Here is a 16,102-nt window from a genome sequence, read left to right as displayed (position 1 = left end):
GTGTGGTTTCAACTTATATTTTTTTGTCGCAGCTGCATATTTCTCTCCTACAGAAACATGAGATTTGCTTCATTAGTATTTTGTGTGGAACGGCAACATTCTCTCCTCCTCCCCATTGTGTAGTTAGTCCACATTTAAGAAGCAAGGACTATTCTGAAGAAAAATTTTGGTTTACATTATTGTTACACATAATGGCTATCCTGAGCATGAGCTGAAGCATAGATTTAAGTTGTTTGATAGAATTAATAAATAATAATGGAGATTGCCTATGTCCTAGGACTGGAAGGGACCTTGCAAGGTCATCGAGTCCAGTCCCCTGCCTTCACAGCAGGACCAAGTACCATCCCTGATGAATTTTTGCCCCAGATCCCTAAATGGCCTCTGCAAGGATTGAACTCACAAGCCTGGGTTTAGTAGGCCAATGCTCAAACCACTGAGCTATCCTTTCCTTCCAATTAATTTATGGTAACCTTGCTACAAGCTTTATATGAAGCTCTTTCCTCTTGTTTTTCATAAGTCGTGCAAAGTTTAGTCCCCAAAAGTTCTCTTAACAATACATTAATATTTCTAGAAAAATAGAATTGTACTACATTTCTCTTGTAGCCTGGAATATGTGATGCAAAAGGAAATGTCTTGTTTTGGCAGAGGGACAGTGTATGCAATATATGGCTGAAAACACAATGATTTGTGTCTGTCAACCACCTATTTATAGCAGAATCAAGATTGGTACTGACAACTGATGTAATTTGATGCACTGTTGAAAGAGTAAACATTAGAAAAAGTACTGCACATCCATTTGCTAAAGTATATTCTGTTATGCCTTAGTGAAATAAACATTTCTGGCATCACAGAATGGTCTTATTTAAAGCACATTGTCTCTACTTGTTTCCTTTAACACTATAGATCTTTTGTGCTGCTGTAGAACTTTCTTGCTCAGGAATTCAGCAGATACCCTCTGCAAAGTCAGCCCTAGCACAGGTACTAATCAAATACACAGTAACTCGTTATAGGTCTGACTTGAACCTATGGAATCTTCCCAGTTTTGTAATGGCATTTGTGGGGGGGGGCGGATTGCTATTGTGCCCCAGTATTACAGCACGTATGGTATGCATTATTCGTAAATGCAGCCTGGTGCCTAGAAACTTGTGTAATTCCTTTATTAAAAAAAATCCTAAAATACCATTCTGATAAAGAATAGGTGTACTAGCAAACTTTTTTCTTTGTTGCTTTAGGAGACATCACTCAAAAAGGATATGAAAAGAAAAGAGCAAAGCTGCTTGCACGTTATATTCCACTCATTCAAGGTAAGAGATATAAACTATCTGAAAGTATCAGGCAAGCCTTCTGTGCTGTAAAAAGTGATTGGTGTAACCACTAAATCCTTAATGAACAGAAGGACCATTGTCCTGAGTTAGTGATGTTACTAACTTTATAGAAAAGTCAGGGTTTTCTTTGTAGTAAGTAGAATTTTAGCCCCCAGTGGACTATCTGAGTAGACACATTGTGGTAGACATCAGACCTGAATGTTAGCAAGCAGCAGTGTTCCCTGTGAGCTTGTGCAGCCCCTCAGGAGAAATTGAAATGCTGTTGTGATGATGAGCAGAGTGCCCATAGCTAGAGTTTGTATTTCTACTGCTGGTATATATTCACACATGCCTCCGTGCACATAAATATTTTTTCTGCACATGGATGGAAAAAATCCACATATGGATGGAAAAGATTATTAGAGGGAACATTGGAAGCTGGTTCAAAAATTAAGCAGCTGTCTTTTAACTACCTATCTGCAGCAAAATGTGACTGGGCAGCGCTCTCTACTAAAATTCTGTTAACAGTTATTCTTTGTTAACACTATTACATCAGCAATTTGCATCTGGAGTGAGACGTGAGACTTGTTTTTAATCAAAGTGTTCTTAATATTTCTGAGAATTTTGTTTAGGAGCATTTAGCTTGTAGGTATATTTTTTTGCCTTGGTTAATAAATTAGTCAGTGTGTCAGTTACTGCTTTAAAAGAGTAAGATTACTGGAAAATTTTAATTTTAAAAAAGTTATTAAAACTACCTTTCATAAATAAATAAATTAATTAAATTTATAATGTATTTATTTCTATTCTAGATCTTTCTTGTACTTATATCTTATTATATTTGGACTTTTCTTTACAGTCTTTTCTGACTATTTAATTTATTAATTAATGGATACCCTGTTACGTGTCATCATCAAGCGACGGCATTTTGAAAAAAAACACACAGGCTTTGTAATAAAGTGGCTGTAATTACAGTAAACTTCCGATAATCAGGCACCTTTAGGACCCAGGGGGTGCCGGATTATCAGATATGCCGGACTGTCGGAAGGGGGGGCTATGAGGGCTCTGGGGTGGGGTGGGGAGGGATGCCACCCCAGACCCCTCATATCCCCCCCTTCCGATAGTCCAGCTCTGCCCTAGGCGTCCCCGATTCAGCCGCTGCTGGTTTCAGCAGCGGCTGAATCAGGGACGCCTGCGGCAGAGCAGCTGGGGTGCTGCTGGGTTGGTCCGGTAGCGCCAAGGGGCGGCGCTACAGGACCAACCCAGCAGCACCCCAGCTGCTCCTGGGATGCCTGGGACAGAGCAGCTGGGATGCTGCCGGGTTGGTCCCGTAGTGCTGCCCCTCGGCGCTGCGGGACCAACCCGGCAGCACCCCAGCTGCTCTGCCCCTGATTCAGCTGCTGGTCAGTTTCAGCAGCTCAGAGCAGCTCCAATTGTCTGGCTGCCCGGAGCACTTCCGGGTTGCCGATGGTGCTGGACCATCTGGAGTGCCGGAGCATTGGATGCCGGACCAATGGAGTTTTACTGTAACATTACATTTGCTGTAAAAACTACAATATCTGCTGCTAACTGACACACACTACCACTTCTGGAAAATAATTTTGGGGAATGCTTTGATCTGTTACCAGAAATTCTTTACTTTAAAGTTATCACTCTAAAATAAAAATTGATAGTATAGTCTTTGAGTTAAAAGTAATTACAGGACTACTTGTGTTTAAGCCCCTTATAATTTAGATTTAATCTGATGTTTATGCCTAAAGAGATGCTTTTATGTTATGCTTCTGTTTTCAAAGCTTTGCAAACTATTTGAAAAGTTCAGTTTGGCCATTTTGTTTATTTAAAATGTACAATCTAATATTTTAAACTTTTTTGCTCTGCTACACATTTGTTTTTAAAACTTCACGCTAGCCATGGATGTAGTCCTCAACAAGTACTGTCTTCAATAAATAAAACAAGGTTTTGTCTTAGAAACAGTTAAGTCCTAGTTTGCAGTAGAATGATAGGGTTTGCCTTCTGTAGTATCACCTAGGTTTGTGGAGTTATCCATCTGCAAATATAAAGAGGGTACCTCAAGGAAGTGACCCAATACAGAGGAATAGGTACATGTAAAACTAACTTAGAAACTTAAGTTCTTGCTACTGAGATGGTTTCATCCTAAATGTTTCCGCTCAAGTACTCATCTCTTTCTACTGGTGCTTTGATCTTTACTTTCTTTTTTATTTCAGTCTATTCTGTAATTACTTTATTCCTACTCCCACTTTGATTTCACGTAACATTCATTTATGGCCAGATAATTTGCCAGCCAGTCTTCGGTCGTTTTTGTTTCCTGCAGTCTACAGGCCCAAAGGGTGACTATCTTAATTGCAGTAATACCACCAACAGCAGCACCTTCATGCATTGTCAGGAACAATTCTGTTGTTGATATCAAGATTGACCTTTGTAAGGTAATTTTGAAAACATAGTTAACACAGTGAAAATACTTGACCCAATAAGTTAAAATGATTGCTTTCCTAGTATAATAAATCATATGTCCCTTCCATTTACTCTTTTCTTGGTTCAGTGATTGGAAAATTGGCACCGCTACTTGGCACCTTAATAAACTAAACATTATTAAACTATATTTCTTAATAGCTTTAATTCTAAATCATTAGCTGGATTTGTTTCCAAACTAGGGCATTTCTATCTTTTATTATAATTGCTTAGTTTTAATACAGATATTCTTTTGCGGTTTACAAAACACTACCATATAGTTTTTTACTTCCTAATAACATTTACTATACACTATAGTTAAGCTGAACTTTTGGAGAAGTGTGTTAAATGATTAAGCTCAATTTCTTGTATTCATTGATCTATCTTGGTGGTAGGTTGGTTTCTGCTTCCAAAGCATGCAGCCATCTGAAAAGAAAACACCGCCGATTATGACTTCTTTTTAGATCCTCAAACTCTTTTGTGCTTAGAATTTCCAGGTACACCATCAGAGTGATATTCAGAGCCACCTTAAGATTAGGTAAAAGCGGCGAGGAGTCCTGTGGCACCTTATAGACTAACTGAAGTGTTGGAGCATGGGTCTTTGCCCACGGAAGCTTATGCTCCAACACTTCAGTTAGTCTATAAGGTGCCACAGGACTCCTCGCCGCTTTTGCAGATTCAGACTAACACGGCTACCCCTCTGATACTTAAGATTAGGTGTTCCTAGCAAGGCTGCTCTTGTGGCCACTCTAGCCCCTTGATATTGTTACTGATTCATTAATTTTTCATTCTCCTCTTGCAGCATTTTCCTCTAAGGTCATCCCCTACTGTTTTGGTTCCGACTGTCCCTGACACAAACTGCAACCCTATTCACTAGTTCTTCTTTTGAAGTATCCAAGCTTGAGAATACCAGCTATTTTTGTGTGACGTGGTGAGAGGGAATTTAGCAAAGACTCCAAGGAAATGTTGGCAGCTGCTCAAAAATGTCTGTCCGTTTTTGTGAGTGAAAGATTCAGATGGATTTTTAGCAGAATTTTTTAAAAGCTCATTTATATTATACATTCAAAAAAGGGTTTTATAAGCCATGGTATTTGTTTAGATCTTTAACATCTTGCATAATTACACAAATACACTTGCATTTCTTTTAAATATTTTGCTGAGCACACCTTGTGTTGCTCTAATTTTTTTACACCACTGCCAAATTGCATTCACTGCTGGTACATTCAGAGGCAGCCAAGTTCAAATGGAAACCCTGTGGGATTTTTTAGGGATTTTTTTTTAACAAAACTGCCCATAGTTAAATGATTCCAATCAGATTATTTCTGCTTTTATTCACAATTGATTATTTACAGTTCTTTCCTTTGGGAAAAGGGGATGTTTTCCTTTGGAATGGCTGGAAAGGTTTTTGGAAACACAAGTATAGTGTTTCCACTATTCAGCTGGCAGTTGTTACCAGCTGAAGCCCCCCATTCCAACCCCTTGTGTAATTTCTTTGACTAGCAGGGTTTTGCCATTTGAGGCAGCACCACGTTGTACTGCTGTTACCAGGCACTCTTTTCCCCTTCATATTTAATGTTTTTTCTCTTATCTGGAATGTAGTTAAAGGAATCCTGTATAACACTTTCCTAAGATGAGTCTGGGGGTTAAATTCATTACTCTTCTAGACACTAAAAATTATAGACTGAATTGGATTTATGGCTTATTACAACAATCTATAACCCATTAACCCTTCCTTTTGTCCTGTGACTGCAGAGATATAAATGGGGCACACTACCTTGAACGGTCTTTTATAGTAGGTACTAAGTACTTATTCTGAACAATCTGTTCCACCTTGCATTTTGCTGAGGCTGGGAGTGCCTTTCCCAGATCTGAAGAAGAGCTTTGTCTATCTCAAAAGATTCTCTCACCAACCAAAGTTGGAACAATAAAAAACAGTTCACCTTGTTTCGGCCTTTTTTCTTGACATTTTACAATAAGTTCTTTCAGTCCACTAGGATGATCTGTGATGCAGAACAATTTCTTATGAGAAATGTTTCTGGGATTTAAATCTGCCTATCACTTCTTTCCATTAATGTGTCTCTGGACTAGCATGAAGGAACTACTTTTGATAAGCTCTCTTTACAGTCTCTTGATAGAAGGTGTTGTATTTTCAATTGGTCAGAAATGTTGGATAGTTTTGGGTGAAATGATCATCTGTTCAGATTGTTGGATTTGAGTAATAAAAGCTGAAGCTGCAGGTAAGAAAATTCGATGTTTTTAAAATATTGACTGAGCTATGTTCCAGTTCTGCTTTGCAGATAGGTGGCATGAATTAATATTTGTGAATCAGCATCCAGTATTTTTTTTTAAATATATCACTTTTCATTATAACTTGTGGTAACATTTTTAAACCTAGCTCCTGGATGATATATTTTACTTTTTCTAAAAAGTAGGTCATAAGCTCATACGCTTTGTAACATTTTCATATGCTATGTAGATGAGTGTGTGTGTTATCTGGCTGCCAAGAGAGACAAAAGAATGTGTATATCACTGACCAAATATTGTCTGTCTGTAGATGTGAATTGTTTTTATGAGGTGGAATTGTATTTCAGGTGTAGATCCATCCCTGCAAGCAGAGAACAGAATCCCAGGTTCTTCACAGCCTACAGCTGCTGTGTCCAAACAGCAAAAATCACGTTCTGCCAACTCAAGAGATGAGCGTTTCCGATCTGGTAAGGAGCATCTATGCAGATAAAATAGGTGCCCTTTGTTACACCCTTAAAGACATACATATGTTATGCTTGAGGAGCCGAGTGAAATGCTTTCCATATTAGAAATAGCAAGATCTGAATAAAACTGTCCAAGCAGCTTTGCTACATGTACATACACATAGACAATGCTTGGCCAACTCTGAAGTGGAGAAAATGATTGGTGAAGAAAATATATCATATTCCTTGTTATGGACTTAAACCATGCTTAACAATTTCCTCTTGTCTGATAATCTGGTTTCCTATTATTGGAGCAATCTGTACTAATATTTACAAGTCTGTGATTTTTTTTCACAGTAGGGTTATATAATTACCATATTTACCAAAGTCCCTTTCAAACATTTCCTGATTTGAAGCAAATACACACAAACAAGGGAAATATCACAATGGATATTCTACATGAACTTTTAAACATGCTTCAGTGCAACAAACAAACTTGTTTTTGAAAATCTTTGTAAAAATATCCATATCCTCCTCATATCCTGCTTCCATTGTTACTGCTCAGGTGGCTAAAATACATTGTGTTACGATGTGAAATTCCTTCTTACAATACTGAGAAAGGCAGGTGCTTTTTGGAAGCTTTCAATTGGTAAGTCTACAGAATGTTGTTTCGGTTTGCTGTGGAAGGTAACTACATATCCCAGGACTGGGAAGGAGAGAGCTATCTATAGCAAATGCTGCATAATCTGAATTTTCTAAGTAATATGTTATTAACCCTTCAGTCACCTTGCTTTTAACTGCTTGGCACCAGTATTTCTGGCTATTCATGTTTTTATTACTGGCATTCCCATTGAGAAAACTCTGCTCTTAAAATGAAGGCACTACACCTCTATGGTTGGTTTTTGATTAATTCAAGGTTGAAGGGATTTTTTTCGGTGGTTTGGGTAGCACGTGCAAGGACTTTTCGGAAAGATATGTCCTGTCCAAAAAATAGATTTTCTGAAGTTTGACGATGAGCATAATAATAAACGTCAAAGAGAACTAATTAAATGGAGTGCTTAAGATTAACTTTAGTATAGAATTTAAAGCAAATGACTGAATTATATCTCTTTTCTTTCTCAAACTTATTTGCAATATGTTAATATCAACAAGCAATGTTTTATATGTATCTAAAAATACTTTATAGACTAACAGATTTATTGGAGCATAAGCTTTCGTGGGAAAAGACCCACTTTTGTCTTTGCCCGTGAAAGCTTATGCGCCAATAGATCTAGTCTATAAGGTGCCACAGGACTTTTCATCGCTTTTGCAGATTCAGATTAACACGGCTACCCCTCTGATACTTAAAAATATACTGTAAGAGACCTACCGTGGTTTGATGTAGAGAAAGGTCAAACTAGGGTAGTAACCATAAAAGACCTTTTGTGTCTAACTTTATGTTGGTGATATAATGAAATGATACTGGGAAAAGGTTTAGCATAGAAATGTTAGAGTTATGAACATGTTGGGGAATATAGGTTGTTTGTAACTCTTGTTACAGTTCTTTCAAAAGTTTAACATTTCAATGTTGACTTAATACAGCTTTGAAATTTACTTATGCACAAAACAAATGCAGCTTTTAACCATCTTAATTTAAATGAAACCAGTATAGAGCTTTCTTATCTTGTCAAATCTTCTTTTAAAACAAACAAAAAAAAAGGAATTTTTTAAGTAACTCATATTTAGCACAGCACTTCACTGTATTTGTGTTTTTTTCCCCCTGTGGCTACTTGTTTTGTGTACTTCTGGTTCCAAATGAAATGTGTGGTTGACAACTCAGTTTGTAATTCTTGTTCTAGTGTATTCTCACTGTTAATTGTTTTGGGGTAGTTTTGGGAACAATTTCAGTTAACACACACATAAATGTGTGTGTGAATACTCTTTTAGAGAACAGTCATACTAGCTGTCACTGCTGTTCCATTTCTTTGCTCCAAAAACTTTGGTTAGTATCACTGAAGCTTTGTTCAAAATTGACATTGATGTATTTTAATTCCATTTAAAATGTTGATGTTTATCGTGATTCCTAAACCTAGCAAATCCTTTCTTTTTTCATTTCCAGTTTTCTGAGTGACCAGGTTTTGTACAGTTAAGAAAAAATTAGTCCTGTCTTGATATAGCTTCTGAATGAATGTTACTTATAACTTGTTAACAGTTACTGGTCACTGTGACAGACAGGATATTGTACTAGACGATGAACCCACTAGTCTTATCCAGTAAGAACGTAAGAACGGTCATACTGAGTCAGACCAAAGGTCCGTCTAGCCCAGTATCCTGTCTGCCGACAGTGGCCAATACCAGATGCTGCAGAGGGAGGGAACACAACAGATAATCTTCATGTGATCCCTCCCCTGTCACCCATTTCCAGACAAACAGCGGCTAGGGACACCATTCCTAGCCATCCTCGCTAATAGCCATTGATAAACCTAACCTCTGTGAATCTATCTACCTCTTTTTTGAACCCTGTTAGTCCTAGTCTTCACTACATCCTCTGGCAAGGAGTTCCACAGGTTGACTGTGCACTGAGTGAAGAAAAACTTCCTTTTGTTTGTTTTAAACAACAAACATAATATAGATATGGCATCTTTCAGAGGCCAAGATTATTTGAAATAAATCCAGAGAGCTTGCAAACTAGTGCAACATGAGACCTGTGCAGCCAGCAGCTCCCATCCATCTTTATTTTATTTGAGTGACCAAAGTCCCATTTTAAAAGACCCTTTTCTGGCTAACTAGCTTTTTAACCAAAATTGATAAGAAGTGTTGTAGATGAACCCAGAAGACTTTTGTGGTGTGAACTGCTGCTAAGTATCTCAGGTGAAAATATTGGAAGTGATGAAGAAAAGGCAATTTGTGCTTCTAAAGGTGTGTATACACTTCCAGTGTCGTAGTGCTTCCCAGAGACACTACCTACACCACAGAAAAGCATTTTCCATCAGCGTAGATGCTCCCGTCTCCCACAGAGGCAATAGCTTTGTTGATGAGAGAAGCCTTCTGGTCACCATACCAGTGTCTGCATGAATTCTGAAATAATTATGCTTCAGATTAATTTTAGTGCTTAGCAAAAGTTGGATGCAAAACCATATTTGGCTCCTATTAAATGAAAATAAGGCTGTGTACTTTTACTCCTTTTTTTTCTCCCCATTAAATGATTTTATTTCAAAGAATAGACTTTGAGCAGGTAATTTCCAAACATAACTGAATTTAATTTCTTAAGCAGTTTTGAAAATACTTTGGTGAAGCCACATTTATTAAAAGTTAATCACTTATGAGCGTGATAGTCCTTCTGCCTCTTGCATTATATATTTCCAATACCTTGCATTATATAACCAACCCTACTATTAACAGTTTCATTATATAGGTGCAAATCACTCTTAAACCCAGAAGTTGAACACTGTGGTGATAACATTCAGATTTGTTTTTCTGTAAATAAAATATTATTTTATGCTTGGATGCTAGTATTTAGGAGTTGAAGGACAGGAAATGAGATCCAACATGCTGAATATTCACCAACATTTTTTGTTTATATATAGCATGCTAGTATTTCACGTGAGTTTGAATTTTACTTAGACCATAAATGAAAGTATGCATTTGACCTGCCTAGTTTCTGGTGGACATCTACCAACTTCCCAAACAGTCACATAGGCGGGTATGATTGTCTTTCTCTCCAGGCTTGTGATACCTGGTGGACTGTAGGCCAGGTTTGAAATGGACTGGCAAAGTCTTGTGGACAAAGCTTGCACAGAGTCTTTGGCATTACTGTCATTTCCTTATTTTCATCAGGCCCAGTTTTCCTAAAACATAAAAATAACACTAAGGGGGAGAAGGTGAAGACGTCACAAATAACACAACTACAGGCAGTCCCCGACTTATGCGGATCCGACGTAAGTCGGATCCGCAGATACGAACGGGGCTGCCCCAGAGCACACGGACTGCGGGACCTCGCGGTCCTGCCGCCCGTGTACTCTGGGGCTTTCTCTGCGTCTCCCTGGTCTGCAGACCAGGAAGACGCAGAGCAAAGCCGCGGAGAGGCTCGGGCAGCCCAGGTGCGCCTGGGCTGCCCGAGCCCGCCCCCCCCCCCCCCCCCCCGCGGCTTTGCAAAGCCGCGGGGAAGCCGGCAGCAGAGCAGTCCAGGCGCGCCTGGGCTGCTCCGCTGCCGGCTTCCCCGCGGCTTTGCAAAGCCGAGGGGGGGGCTCGGGCAGCGGGGCGCGCCTGGGCTGCTCCGCTGCCGGCTTCCCCGAGGCTTTGCAAAGCCGCGGGGGAGCCGGCAGCGGGACAGCCCAGACGCCCCGCGGCTGTCCCACTGCCGGCGTCCTCAGAAGCTTTGCTCCCCGTCTCCCTGGTCGTCTGGTCTCCAGCAGACCAGGGAGACTGGGAGCAAAGCCGCGGAGGACCCAGGCGGCGGGACAGCGGTGCGTCTCAGTCCGCCGCCCGTGTCTTCCTGGTCTGCTGGGGTGGGGGGGGCGCAGCTAGTACGCTTCCTCCTCCCCCCCCCCCCCCCCCCCGCGGCTTTGCAAAGCCGCGGGGAAGCCGGCAGCAGAGCAGTCCAGGCGCGCCTGGGCTGCTCCGCTGCCGGCTTCCCCGCGGCTTTGCAAAGCCGAGGGGGGGGCTCGGGCAGCGGGGCGCGCCTGGGCTGCTCCGCTGCCGGCTTCCCCGCGGCTTTGCAAAGCCGAGGGGGGGGCTCGGGCAGCGGGGCGCGCCTGGGCTGCTCCGCTGCCGGCTTCCCCGAGGCTTTGCAAAGCCGCGGGGGAAGCCGGCAGCGGGACAGCCCAGACGCCCCGCGGCTGTCCCACTGCCGGCGTCCTCAGAAGCTTTGCTCCCCGTCTCCCTGGTCGTCTGGTCTCCAGCAGACCAGGGAGACTGGGAGCAAAGCCGCGGAGGACCCAGGCGGCGGGACAGCGGTGCGTCTCAGTCCGCCGCCCGTGTCTTCCTGGTCTGCTGGGGTGGGGGGGGCGCAGCTAGTACGCTTCCTCCTCCCCCCCCCCCCCCCCCAGCAGACTAGGCTTTTCTCTGGACGCCTGTGGCAGAGCAGCTGGGGTGCTGCCGGTTGGTCCCGCAGCGCCGCTCTGGGCGCTACTGGTCCAACCCAGGAGCACCCCAGCTGCTCTGGTCCTGATTCAGCCGCTGCTGGTCAGTTTCAGCAGCGGCTGAATCAGGACCCCTGGGGCAGAGCAGATGGGGTGCTGCTGGGTCGGTCCAGTAGTGCCGAGGAGCGGCGCTACTGGAGCAACCCAGCAGCACCCCAGCTGCTCTGCCCCAGGCGTCCTGATTTAGCCGCTGCTGAAACTGACCAGCGCTGACTACAGGAAGCCCGAGGCAGAGTTGCTCTGCCCCGGGCTTCCTGGAATCAGCTGCTGATCAGTTTCAGCAGCAGCTGACTTGGGGACGCTTGGGGTTCTTAAGTTGATTCTGTATGTAAGTCAGAACTGGCGGTCAGTTTCAGCAGCGGCTGAATCTGGACGCCAGTTCAGACTTACATACAGATTCAACTTAAGAACAAACCTACTGTCCCTATCATGTACGTAACCCGGGGACTGCCTGTATTACAATATTTCCTAAACTTTTGGGAGCTGAGTCCCCATCAGTGAAATAAAAGCTATTGTTCTACCTTACAATCTTGTCATGTGGTATTAAAAGTATACAAATCTTAATTTATACATTTTCTGAAGCCCCCCTGCCTCACTCTCCCTTTCCCCAACCATTTTTGGAAGTGCTGTTATATTCCTAATCTACTTTCTCTTGTAACATGGTTTGGAGTAGAGTAATTGGTTTGGAGTTAGCACTGACTTCTCTCAGGCTGGGTGCAAACTCAGGCACAAATCTCTGCATCAATTACACTCACTTCACATTTTGAATGTTTTCTCCCCAATTGTAACAGCTGAGACTATTTTTAAAATGAAAACCGAGACTGTGGAAAAACAATGGAAAGGTTTTTCTGCTTCACATCCCACGCATCCTGTGTAGACCTTCAGATCTTCTAAAGGGGGATCAGAAGATACTTGGGGAAATTTTGTGCTAAGGCTATGCATCACTGAGTTTGCTAGGATAGGTGATTAAATGTGAATATCTCAGCTGCTATACTGAAAACTTTATTGTTACTGTAATTGGCCTTTAGACCTTGGTGCTTTCTGACTCTACAACACAATATAAAAGCTGCTGCTGTTAAGCCTGGAAACACATTGCTTCTACTTAGTAACTAAGTATTGGTGAGATGAATGGTTACTAGAAAAGGGGCCTGATCGTATGTTGTCAGACTAAATAATTACTGCCATGATGCGGCACCACTGATTTGTCAAGATTAAATCTGTGGTGCATATGATGTTCTGGAAGGAAAATTTAGTTGTACCTAATTCCATAACTAATGATGTTGTTGGTTATTGCTCTCTAGACGTCCACACTGAAGCAGTACAAGCAGCTTTGGCTAAATACAAAGAGAGGAAAATGCCCATGCCTTCAAAAAGACGCTCTGTTCTAGTACACTCTTCAGTAGAAACATACACGCCTCCAGGTACCTAGTAAGACACCATACATAAACATTGTCAGGTAAAGTTAAACATTGCAAATGTAATGAATGAATATTGTGTCATTTATTCTGCTGATTTTTTTAAGTCTCTCATGTTGCGTGCGGTAAGTTTTTTGCATGCTTTTTTAATGTTGGTCCTGATGTTAAATGTAGGTTGGATTTGGTCACTGTCAGCATTTCAGTTCTTCCCCAAGATTTTCTCTTTTTTCTTAAAATTTTGGAAAAGTTTTAGAGGGAATAGTAGCCCTTCTCAAGCATAAAGCACTTGTTTGCCTTCATTTGTGAAGTCTCATTCTGAAAGATATCATCTTGAACAAAATATGCCAGAGCTTTGTTGATTTGTTGTTGTTGTTGTTTAGTAAATGTTGCATGAGGTGCCTTTATGGCTGGTGGGGAACACTTCAAAAATTAATGAAAAAGCTTCTAGTTTGTAAAATAGCCTCCTAGTTTGTTTAACTTATTGTTCATTTCTGGAGCCCATCACTTGTGAGTGTGAGACTGTTCAGCCCAGAGTATTAAAAAAGTTCTTACTTTAAAGAAAGGAAAGGTGTTTCTTGCCTTCTCATCACAGATCATCTTAAGGATAAGAAAAACCTCTTTCTCCAGATACATGCTGTCCTAGCAAGCTACCTACTTTGGGGTCAGTGTCCTGTAAGCAAATGAGAGTGAATTTCTCACCAACTCTGAAGCTTAGAACAACTGATTCTGTCTTGGACATTTTGTGTGCTGGCCTGGAGTAGAGCCACAGTGACTTCTGATGCTTACACCTCAGTTCCGTTTTTTAGCACACAGTGAAAAGAATATCCTGGATGGTGAGGTTGTCCTCTTTGCTGGGCCACATCTCCTCCTCCCCCCCCCCCCCCTTGGTGCCTTTGAGGAAAGCTCTGCTATTTGTATGTCCTTTGCGTAATGCAGTGGTCCCCAACGCGGTGCCCGCGGGCGCCGTGGCATTTAAGTGTGCCCACGGAACAATCTGGGCTGGGCCGGCCCTGCCCCTGGGCTTGTGACACATGTGCAGTGCTGGCCCCGGGCGCATGGTGCATGGGCAGCCCCTACCCCAGGTGCGCAGCACAGGCTGGTGCCAGCCACGGGCACGAGGCACATGGGCAGCCCCTGCCCCAGGCTTGCGGCACATGGGCGGCCCCTGCCAGCCCCCGGCGCATGGTGCATGGGCAGCCCGTGCCCCGGGTGCGCAGCACATGACGATGCCAGCCACGGGCACGAGGCGCATGGTCAGCCCCTGCCCCAGGCTTGCGGCACATACGTGGTGCCGGCCCCAGGTGCCTGGCACATGGGCGGCCCCTGCCGGCCCCGGGCGCAAGGTGCATGGGCGGCCCCTGATTCGGGAACGCGGCTCATTCTGGTGCCAGCCCATGGCGCATGGGTGGCCCTGCCCCTGGGCACGCGGCACATGCCAATCCTGGGCGCGAGATGCAAGGGTGGCCCCTGCCCTGGGTGCGAGGCACATGCCGGTGCTGGCCCCGCCCCCAGGAGCGCGGCACATGCCGGTACCGGGTGCGAGGTGCAAGGGTGGCCTCTGCCCCGGGCAATACGGCGCGTGAGTGGCTCCGCAGCCCCAAAAGGTTGGGAACCACTGATGTAATGCATTTTAATGGTTTCTTTGCCTACCTTTATTAATACAAATGTACTTGGAAGGGATGTCTGCGGCAGTCTACATTCATGGTCTGTGCCCTCTATTTCTCTTCCCCTTTACCCTGCCTGTCTTTCAGATACAGAGAAGCTGATCACTTTTAAAGCATTGCAAGCGTTTTTGTGTGATGACACTTCTAATGATCTGTTAACAATTTCAGAGAAATATAACAAATGACCGGTTTTCTTTGGGGCATGCTGGGCATGCTCTGTGCTTGCAGGGATATGGTTTTCTAAGCTGAGTGTCTGGAGTTTCTCTTGGACACCCTCCATGCCTTTCACAAGTTAGATTTCAAGATGGCCTGGATTGCCTCACAGTTAAAAGCCTCAAGTGAACCAGAGTTCAGCTCTCAGCCACGTGTGAAGACTGCATAGCTTCTCGCTGTGTCAGCTCCCATGCAAGGAGACAGCCTGACACGTCTCTTCAGAACCCTTGAAACATCCACCCTGCTTAGGGAGTCCAGTGGCCAGGAAAGGTGGTTGGAAGTCTCAGCTGTGGTGTCTTGGCATTATCATGGTCAGTCTCTCCTTCAGTAGCATCAGTGCTACCATTTTCTGCATCACTTCAGCACTTCGGGTTGTCTGTCTGGGATGAAGTGTACTATGACCAGGAGTATTGGTCTAAGGCTTGCTGGAAAGCTACTTGCTGTCATTAAGTGCTCCAGTTTCTGAGGTAGAGGAGGCAAAAGCTGTTGAATTCTATAGACTCTTTACTCTATAAAAGGCAAAATGGAATTTCCCTCCATTTATTGAGAAAATTATGTTGGCCATTCTGTTTTTTCTGGAAGTATTTCAGGATACATCACTTAATGTGTTCCCAACTTTTTTTATGCCACAGACTGGCAAACTCATTCCCAAACTTTTGGCAGGCCTGCAACATTTTATTTACATATTTGCAAAGCCATTATGCAAATAATGAATATGCAAACAAAATGTTGCCTGTCTGTCCAGCCCCAACGCAGCCCCTTACTCCCCAGTGTGTAACACCCTTTGACCCTTTAACGTCTGACCTCTACAGCCCATGCCAACACCCTCCTCCCCTTTGACCTCAGCACATCCTCACCCAACATCCTTTTGCCCCCAACCTATCCCTGGACTCCCCGGAGAAAGCTGACATGGCTCTTACTGCCATAGACAGCGGGAGTGGCCATTGGTGACACGTACGTTCCCTTCTCTTTTACGCTCCTCTGTCCCCAGGCACATCTCACGCAACCTGTGGGTAGAAGGAGGGGAGCAGGGAGCCCTGGCCAGTTGCCATTACTGAGGGCAGAGGGAGGCACCTCCTGCTCTGCTGCCTCCTACCGCTGCCTCAGCCACACTGCTGCCAGTGGCAAAAGCAGATGGGCGGGCAAGGGGAGTGGCCATTGGTTGCATGTGCGTGCCCTCCTCCTTTGCAAATCGCCTCTTCCCCCCTCTCCAAGCGCAAAGGGAGGCAGGAG

General features: G+C 43.6%; 1 protein-coding gene across 5 annotated transcripts in view; it reads left to right on the top strand.

Annotated features, from left to right (window-relative positions):
• DIP2A (DIP2 acetate--CoA ligase A) overlaps nucleotides 1-16,102 on the top strand; it is a 146,359-nt gene that overhangs the window by 50,080 nt on the left and 80,177 nt on the right. For 3 of the 5 annotated variants that reach the window (XR_016350121.1, XM_089779986.1, XM_075934130.2), the window contains exons 2-4: nucleotides 1,233-1,304; nucleotides 6,362-6,481; nucleotides 12,879-12,998. Coding sequence is in view for 3 of the 5 variants with exons in the window: in XM_089779986.1 (XP_089636112.1) it covers nucleotides 1,233-1,304; nucleotides 6,362-6,481; nucleotides 12,879-12,998 (312 nt within the window). In the remaining 2 variants the exon portion in view is untranslated. Of the gene's footprint in view, nucleotides 1-1,232; nucleotides 1,305-6,361; nucleotides 6,482-12,878; nucleotides 13,034-16,102 lie in introns of those variants that run through there. The other 2 variants (XM_089779985.1, XM_075934133.2) reach the window with 2 other exon arrangements.

Source organism: Pelodiscus sinensis, chromosome 7, assembly GCF_052426305.1.
Source record: "Pelodiscus sinensis isolate ZL-2025 chromosome 7, ASM5242630v1, whole genome shotgun sequence".
Classification (NCBI taxonomy): domain Eukaryota; kingdom Metazoa; phylum Chordata; order Testudines; family Trionychidae; genus Pelodiscus; species Pelodiscus sinensis.
This window is presented reverse-complemented; position numbering and strand designations above follow the sequence as displayed.